The sequence below is a fragment of the Pangasianodon hypophthalmus genome, chromosome 10, assembly GCF_027358585.1.
Source record: "Pangasianodon hypophthalmus isolate fPanHyp1 chromosome 10, fPanHyp1.pri, whole genome shotgun sequence".
Classification (NCBI taxonomy): Eukaryota; Metazoa; Chordata; class Actinopteri; order Siluriformes; family Pangasiidae; genus Pangasianodon; species Pangasianodon hypophthalmus.
This window is the reverse complement of record NC_069719.1, coordinates 29113599-29122963: the sequence shown is the minus strand read 5'-3', so window position 1 is coordinate 29122963 and position 9365 is coordinate 29113599. Positions and strand designations below refer to the sequence as shown.

General features: G+C 44.5%; 2 protein-coding genes across 6 annotated transcripts in view; one reads left to right on the top strand and one right to left on the bottom strand.

The window, feature by feature from the left end:
- The window catches only part of ralgapa1 (Ral GTPase activating protein catalytic subunit alpha 1), a 63979-nt gene extending 60472 nt beyond the window's left edge, over positions 1–3507 (top strand). For 4 of the 5 annotated variants that reach the window (XM_034308073.2, XM_034308071.2, XM_034308075.2 and 1 more), the window contains one exon: positions 780–3507. In XM_034308073.2, coding sequence (XP_034163964.2) covers positions 780–925 — 146 coding nt within the window. In that variant the 3' untranslated portion in view covers positions 926–3507. The remainder of the gene's footprint in view (positions 1–779) is intronic. The other variant, XM_034308072.2, reaches the window with a different exon arrangement.
- Positions 3508–4480: 973 nt separating this feature from the next.
- On the bottom strand, positions 4481–8927 carry LOC113533718 (insulinoma-associated protein 2). The gene has a single exon (XM_026926004.3). It carries the CDS (start codon positions 8568–8570, stop codon positions 7089–7091), a length of 1482 nt encoding a protein of 493 aa, XP_026781805.3. The 5' UTR covers positions 8571–8927; the 3' UTR covers positions 4481–7088.
- Between the last annotated feature and the right edge of the window lie 438 nt (positions 8928–9365).

The following is a 9365-nucleotide window of genomic DNA, read 5'->3' as shown; positions in this document are numbered from 1 at the left end:
CGCACACACACACGCCTGCGCACACACACACACACACGCCTGCGCGAGCGCACACTCCGGCTTTCTGCGCGCGCACACACACACGCCTGCGCGAGCGCACACTCCGGCTTTCTGCGCGCACACACACACACGCCTGCGCACACACACACACACACGCCTGCGCGAGCGCACACTCCGGCTTTCTGCGCGCACACACACACACACACACACGCCTGCGCGAGCGCACACTCCGGCTTTCTGCGCGCACACACACACACACACACACACACACACGCTTGCGCGAGCGCACACTCCGGCTTTCTGCGCGCGCGCACACACACACACGCCTGCGCGAGCGCACACTCCGGCTTTCTGCGCGCGCACACACACACGCGCGCGCCTGCGCTTCCGCAAGCATGCGTGTGTATGTGTGTGTGTGTGTGTACAGAAAACCGGAGTGTCAGTATGTGTGTGTGTGTGTGTGTGTGTGTGTGTGTGTACAGAAAACCGGAGCGTGTGTGTGTGTGTGTGTGTGTGTGTGTGTGTGAAATAAAAATAATAAAGTCAAAGAAATCACCTATTGCACGTTTTGTTCAGTGAGTGTAGCTGAGTGCTCGAGGTCAAAGGTCAGAGGTCAAGAAGTGGCTGTGTCATAATTCTCATCCCTCCAGCGTGACCTGAGCAGCATCAGTGCTGCTGAAACACACACACATACACACACATACACACACACACACACACACACACACACACACACACACACACACACAGGACGCTCTCATCGCTGTGCTGTTCCTCAGGTTCCTTCCTGGAGAACCCGCTGTGTGAGAACCCGAGTGCGCCGCTGGACGCCGCTGATTTCTCGTCGCCCATCTCTCCCCGAGCCAGCAAGAGCCGCGTGTCCATGAAGCTGCGACGCTCGTCAGGATCGGCCAACAAGACCTGAACACACACACACACACACACACACACACAGAGCACATCGATCACTAAAATATACACGCACTGCACACTCCACTGCACTGCTCACACACACACACACACACAGTCACGTGTTGATAATTGTTTGTATGATGCATCATGATATTTTGATAAGTCGTGAAATCGTTGTTTCTGATGAAAGGTTACTGAGGACGCCGGCGCCATGGTAACGGCCCGTGCGTCTGTTCCGATCCGTGGTTTCTGATCTAACATGGCCGTGTTACTGAGATCAGACCGGATTAAACACGGACTGATCCCCACCTGCACGTTTCCTCAGCTTCAGTTACTGCCGTGTTTTATTACTCTGTACACGCGAGGAAGCAAGTCGACTTCTCCGTGTGAAATGAAACACAGCCGCTTCCTGTTACATCATTCAATCATCGCTTTAACGTTTTTATCCGATACGCAACACTACCGTTCTCTTCTGCTCGTCTAACACGCGTCCTCTTCACCTCAGACGCGCTCGAGCGGAACCTCCAGCTACCGCGCTCATGCGCTTGGTGACTCCGCCCACTGCGCCGTCTCCTCTGTGATTGTGCAGGAGATTTTGGGGAAAATAAAGTCAGAATATTATCTGCTCAAATTCGTCTAGATTTAAAACTTCATTCATTCCCTTTTTATACTAAACAGCTTAAAAAATCAGAGTGAGAAATGAGCGAAAAAAGAAAAGATTCAAAAACCGGAAAATAGTTTTGGATTTGAAAAAAAAGAGCAAAAACTTTACTTTAATATAAACGAAAAAATATATACACACACACACACACACACACACATATATATATAGTGTGTGAAAATAAATTACATTAAATTTACTCAGTAAATAATTAAAGTAAAAATTTACAGACTATAAACTAGTAAAACAGGCAGATCATCATAATGAAATTATTAATAGTCGAGACAGAAAGAAAAAATCACGTAAAATCTAAAAGTATATTTTGTAAAATAAACACAGATATAAATTCCGTCACGTGGACGAATAAATCAGTGACGCCGAAAAGTAAACAGCTCAGAAATAACGCTCGAGTCGAGCTGGAGTTGCCGCTGCACTGGAGGCTCCGAGCTGCTGCTTCCCGCGAGCTTGAGGAGCGGAGAGGAAACGGCCAACCTGCACTTTCATTTCACTCGATTGTGTTTCTCTACTGTACAGAAGCACCGTGTGTGTGTGTGTGTGTGTGTGTGTGTGTGTGTGTGTGTGTGTGTTTATTTCACTTCTAATACCGCCACACGTGTGTGTGTGTTTGTATATAAATATAAATAGAGTTGTGAGACGTGTATCTGCGTATTTAAGGGGTGTGTGTAGTGGGTGAGCAGCGTCTGGTCTGTGTACATAATAACAGTATTTAAAGCAGCCGAGAAAAAACGAAACTAAACACTAAACACTAAACACTAAACGAGCCTCGAGTTCAGTACTGAAGCTTCGTCACTCTGCCGAATCCACACACACACACACACACACACACACACAGCCAGGAGGCCCTTATTTTCCTCCAGACGTGTGAAACGTGTCGGCCGGAGCGTTCTCTCTCACACTCATACACACCTTTACACACGTCAGCTAATGATTCTTTACAAAAGTAAAAGCCGACCGCATCACGATGTCAGAGTTCAGCTCTGGAGCTAAAGATAAACGAAACCAAACCAAAGACACATCAGAGCCGTGGATACACGCTGGAGCAAAAGTAAGTGCCCCCCAGACGTGCACTGATTAACGCTGACTTCTAAAGCTCTTTTTTTATTTAAGACGTTACAGTACTTTTCATTTTTGATTTTCTTTCCTGAAATGTCGTTTTTGGTGAACAGTGAAATTTTTTTTACTGCCTGAGAAATGACTACAGACAGATGAGGAACGCCTTCCTTCCTCCACACTCTATAAATATGCATGAATATGCAAATATGGGAACGCCCCCACATCCTCCTGGCATCTCCAACAGCTGTGAGTCAGCTAGCGAGCTGAAGAGCTAGTAAACCCGCTCCCGTTAGTCACATGACTGGGAATATAACGTTACCATGACGACTAATCACCACCGTTAGTTAACTTAGCAAACTAGCTTAGCACACAGGTTGTGTTAGCGTTATTATTATGGAGATTATTTTGTGACATCACAAACCGAGCTCATGCATAGCCCCGCCCCCAAATCAGTTTATATGTGGAAGATCTGAGGAAGTCTCCGAGTTTCTCGGAGTGTTAGGGCCGCTCCGTCGCTGTTCAGGGCTCTGAGGTGTGTGTCTGCGGTTCAGGAAGGAGGGAAGAAGGTTTTATAGAGTGTTTCTGCTGTAAATGTGACGCGTCCCAGAAGCCTGAATATTTTCCACACAGGCTCGAGATGGTTTTTCTCTCAGAAAGCTGAAACGTGGACGTGTGAGATGCTGGTGTGCGTTACTGTCCAGAGAGAGATCGCTGCATGACGCACGTGCTAACTGCATGCGTTAGGAAAACTACACAACACACACACACACACACACACACACACACAGAGTCTCATCTACACGTTTGTAAAGAGGAAAATCAGCTAAACACACAAATAAAAAGTATTCTTCTCACTTACACCAGCGTGTCTGTGTGTTTTATTTGGAGTCATTATTATTATTATTATTATTATTATTATTATTATTATTATTATTATAAAAGTGTTAAATTATATTTTATGTGCTTTACTGGTTGAAATAAAAAACAAATAATAAATGAAAGGTCAAAAATATATAAAAAAACAGTAAACTGGCAAATAATAAAAATGAAATAAAGATTAGCAGTGATGAAGAAGAAAATAATACCAATAAAGTTTTTTTTTTTTTTTAAATATATGCAAGTGTGTATAATCGGAATAAAATTACAACAAATAAATAATAAAACAGAAACACGCCAACAAAAAAAAAACTCGAAAAATAAAAGCTAGTTAAAATGAAAAACTATTTAAAGCTGTTTTTTTTTTTTTTTTTAAATCAGTGAACCGCGGTCAGTTTTTTAGCCACAAGTACTTCAATTTTTATTCATTTAGCTTTACACAGTGTTTCAAATGTCTTTAGAGTGCTGAGGGACATGATGTAAAGTGTGCTCTGGATTCTGATTGGCTAATCAGAGTTTTCTTGAGCTCCTCCTTTCTTCACTCAGGACGTGAAATTTTAAAATCTATTCCAAATAATAAATCTTTTGCAACGTGTTTTCGAAGTAAACTGGCCTCGGCTCCTCTAACCTCATGAATAATGCAATGTTCCGTGTTGATTATGCAAATTAGACACGCCCCCTTTCTCCTGCTATTACACCGCTGTTTACTGAAAAGGTTTCAGGAGCTATTTAAACATCACACACACACACACACACACACACACACACACACACACACGTCCCCATCATTCCTGCACTTCTGCATTCATGAAGAAAAAGCTGTTTGTAATAATTCTAGACATTTGATGTATAAAATTATTTATTTTTGTATTAACTCACTGTAATGTCTGGTGTGGAAAATAAACAGCAATTTTTATAAACACAAAAAAAAGCATAAACTAAAAAGCAGGTGTTTTGGCTTAGAAACAGTCGAAAGGAAAAATTTACATCATCACAAAAGTTCTTTAAAACTACTTTAGCTATAAATGTTTAACCCTCGCGTCGAGTTTATCTGCTGAAATCCTGAATTTATATAAATATCCCACATGTTTAAAAAGAAAAGCGGATTTTTGAAAAACTAGCCGTTTATTAAAACAGAGCAGAGACCTGAATATTTCCTTCCTACAGATTTGATAACTTCAGAGAGTGTTTATTGTATTTATTGTATTTATTTCTGTCGTTTGTATTAATCTGCAGATTCTTCAGCCTCTGTGGAAACCTTTCACTTTAATTCTACAGACACACAGGATAAAAGAAATGCTACACACTGATTTATTTCATATAATCTTATTCTTTATTAGGAATTAGTTTCTTTTCTCACTGTCGTATTGTATACATCCTCTCTTCAGACGTGACACAAAAATAATCAAATCACAAACGAACATTTAAACACGAGCCAGAGAAACGACTTACGAAAGCACATCAACGTGAACTTTCCATGGGAACTGAATTCATTTACATGCTCGATGTGTTTTACTGAATCTTACTCGCTATTAATAGAAAATAATGTCGTGTCATTAACGTTATTAAAGCAGCTTTTACAAGATCATCACTTTCACCTCGAGTCGGATTCGGATCAAAATCTCAGCAAGAACATCAGAAAAAAATAATAAAATACTCACATGCTGAAGCTGGAGTCATGCACACACACACACACACACACACACACACACACACCAGTCTTAGCTAGCATGATGACGTCATAAACCACACAACGTACTACCTGCGGTAACCATGGAAACCTGTGATGCATGCTGTTCAGGACGGCGTGTGATTCGGGACGTAGCCAGTTGTCTTTTCTTTTTTAAAAAGAAAGTGTGAAATTTATAAAGACCGTATCCGGGAATATCTTTCACATTTGATATTTGGGATGAAGCTACACGCCGTTAGCGACAGTTACGATGAAAGATGGCGTCTGGAATACGTAATAAACAGAACAGTAATAAGATCTAAATCCGTTTTAATGTTTTAATCGTGACTGACTTCAGGTAAAAGTCTTTATTTATATTTATTTTAATCTTAAAAACAGTAACTTGTTGCGATTTGAGGCATGTGTTGTGACATCACCATGAATTTGGGCGGAGTTTATTTGATTGAAAAGACGTAAAAACACATCGTTGTGCGCTACGTAACTTACACAAGTCCTCCATCGGAGCAGTGTATATGATTGCGTATGATTATAACGGATATGATTACAGCAGCGGGTGACGCACGTGCGATGATGAGTGACGCGACAACACGAATAAAATTTGTCGTTGTTGCGCTTTTACACGATCGTAGCTGCTGACGTCTGAACTCCAGAAAACCTCCTGTGAGGAATAAACCATCGCTGTGAGCGTAAACGTGCGCGGTGTGATGATCCGTGTTAACGTCAGGGCTGGTCATGTGACGATACGCCATCATCACACATCACGCCACAATACGCTTTAATGACGTGTTTTCATTCTCTTCTTTAATTACATTCAAATTTTGTACTTTGTACTAAAAAAAGAAAAATATTGTACATTTGTTTATTAATAACGAATACATTTATTACTCGTTTTAAACAGCAGCATTACTGTATTGCTGAAGTTACTTAGCAAACCTAAATATCGTGATGCGCATCAAGTCATCATGTGATGTGATATATTGTGATACCCTTAGTTACCATAGCAACAACCTTTTTATCAGAAGCAGACGAGGCTACGTTTCTCACACAACATCAACATTACTGTCAACATTTTCAAACTCATTTCTGACTCATTCCTAGTGCAGAATTATTCCACTGAAGTGTGTTTTACTGTGAACTCTGATGATGAAGATGATGAAGATGATGAAGAAGATGATTTGGGAGTTTACGTTGAGGACGTGTTAGAGGAAGCGTACCAGCGTGAGAGGACGGATTTCACCTCCAGCACTAAGCATGAGAATAACTGTACACTACAGTGCCAGTGAGGTGAAACTCACGTCTTCTCTACCTTTAGCACGTTTACTATCGTTCACCTGAAAGCGGACGGAGCGACAGAAACGGACTGCACTGAGATTTACTTACAGCAGAAAGTTCTAAAGGTTCACTACACACACGTTTCTGGGTGAAAGATCCGCTAAAGGTTCTGGACGCCTGACGGTTCCACCACAGCCTCCGGAAAGTTCCGCTTAGTTCCCTTTTCTCTGCCACACTGACAGAACTGATGAAAAGAAAAACAGCACTTATTCTTTCCTGCAAAACCTGAGTTTGTGAAATTCTCCTTTTCATCTGCTTTAGGTCAGTGACGTCACAGTTATACGACTCTAATCAGCATTTAAGCTACTACACTGAATCACGTCATTAATATCATAACATTATTGATTATTATTCATTATTATTATTATCAGTGTAATGTGATGTTATTTCCTGTTTGCTTTTGTCCTGGTTTACACACGAGCCATGAAAATACACTGTTTGTTTGTTTGTTTGTTTGTTTGTGTTTCACGCGTCCATGTTTATTCGCGACTCCCGAGCACTTGTCGTAAAAATGTCGTAAAAACTGTCCTCAGGATGAACACTTCAAGTCGGAACCTCCCACATCCGGCTCGGTTTTGGAGGCAGCATGAGATCCGCTCGCATCAGCGCGCCCGCCGTCTTGCCCGGTGCCGGTCCCGCGAGCGCGTGCCAGAGCCGGTGCTTCTCGCGCACCTCCGCCGAGGGGAAGCGCGCGCCGCACAGGTGGCACGTGAACGGGATCGGCGCGCTCTCCGCGTGCTTGTACGACGCCGCGTGGACGCTCTGGTGGGCGGCGAGGTGCTTCCTCAGGTACGCGTGCCTCCGGAACTTCTTGGTGCAGTAGTGGCACGCGTACTCTTCCTCTTCCTCTTCCTCCTCTCCTGTTCCTCCTCCTCCTCCTCCTGCTGCTGCTGCTGCTGCTCGCGCGCACAGATACCCAGGCGCGAGGGAGTCCGTGTCGTCGCGGCGGCGCTCAAACAGCCTCGAGCCGTCGTCACTGGCGCCCGCGCGCAGATCAAAGCACTTCTCCGCCGCGCCGCGGCGCGTGTCCGCGGGAGGCATGCCGCTCTGCGCGCTCTCGGCGGAGAAAAACAGGAGCTGATGCTGAGGATGATGAGGATGAGGATGAGGAGGATGATGAGGAGGATGATGCTGCTGCTTCACTCTCATGTCGGTCGCGTTCTCCTTTCCTTCCACCGACGCTTTCTCGTGCGCCTGAGACTTTTTCCCGTCCTGAGAGTCGCGCGGTTTGTGCCAGCGGCGGTGTGAGGCCAGGTTAGCGGGGCAGCTGAACACCTTGTCGCACTCGGGGCACCGGTACTCCACCCGGACGATGCGCGAGCAGCGGTGCTGCGCGAGGGAGAACGGGTCGGGGTACTCCTCCTTGCAGAGCTGACAGATGAACTCACCCAGCGGCTTCTTGCTCCTCGGTAACGGCGCGCTCTCGGGGCTCTCCTTCTTGATCCGCAGTCCGAGCACCGGAGAGGTCGTGACCTCGTCTTCAAAGGTGAGCTTCCGGGCGACTTTGGGTTTCCTCCCCGGCGGCTTGCTCTTGGTCTCGGGCTTCAGGTTCTGCTGAAATGCTGATGAAGGGAACGGAGCGAACTTCATGTCCGCGCGGCTGGAGAGGAGAAGGCGCTCGATGGACGACACCGGGAACGATTCAGCTGCGGCCGGTGAGCTGAGACACCGGGGGAACGGGGAGCGCTTTAATCCCGCGCTCAGGGGCACCGCGGGTCTGTGACAGTCCTCCTCAGCGCCGTTATCATCATCTTCATCATCATCATCATCATCATCGTTATAATCATTACTGATACTGCTGTGGAAGCCGCTCCGCCCGGGCGCGAGAGCTGCGTGTTCCGGCGGCTGCGCGTGCAGAGTGCGTGCTGCTGTGGCGTCTGTGCTCGGAGCTCTGACCAGGTCGCGCGGCGTCTCGCTCTTCAGCGCGTGCGGGTCTGATTTCTGCACCTCCGCGCACTCATGTCGGATCCGGTACGAGCCCCCCGAGGCGCGTTTACTCCGTTTCACCAAAAACCCGCGAGGCATCTCGCTTTATTTACCTTAAATTAAATACTACAATCTTCTTTTCTCCGTTACAAAGTGCTCGGTGTGTAGCCCAAATCTGACCTGTGCTCGCGCGCTCTCGGTCTAAAAACGGATCTGCCGCGTTCACGCGCCGGTTTGTTGTTTTTATTCTTTGGATTTTTTTTTTTTATGAAGTCACCGTCAGTGCCAAATCGCTGACCAATCACAGCGCTGACCGCAAAGTGGAGGCGTGGCCAGTGTTAATTAGCATATCAGTTCACTGATTGGCTGCTCGAGGTGATCATCCTGCTAACCTGCTGCAGCATCACACATCTGTCCAGCATCTGTCCAGCATCTGTCCAACATCTGTCCAACATCTGTTCATCCAGGTCATTCTGGTTTGTTTCCTCATTTTATTTTAGTATTTTTCCCGGTTTGTGTTTTTAATACAGACAGATTAAATGCACGAAAACAATTTAAATAAATAAATAAATAAATAAATAAATGGAAACGAGACGCCGGTTTTTCTTCTCATTCACACACTCCATCATTTATTATAATATAATATTTTATGAAATATGTTTTTTTTTTATTTCACCTTCATCAATTGTGGTTTTATTTACTGAAATTTAAATCCTCATATATTAAAAAGTAGAAGGAAATTAGCATTAAGACTAATAATATTGTGCTTTACTCCTAATAGCGGCACCATAATGTTCATTATTATTATTATTATTATTATTATTATTATTATTATTATTATTATTATTATTATTTCTGTTTGTATCACTGAGTGTATGAGTTAGCATTTCTGAA

Coding starts and splice junctions, on each gene's coding strand:
- LOC113533718 (XM_026926004.3), bottom strand. CDS start 8,570: ATGCCTCGCGGGTTTTTGGTGAAACGGAGTAAACGCGCCTCGGGGGGC.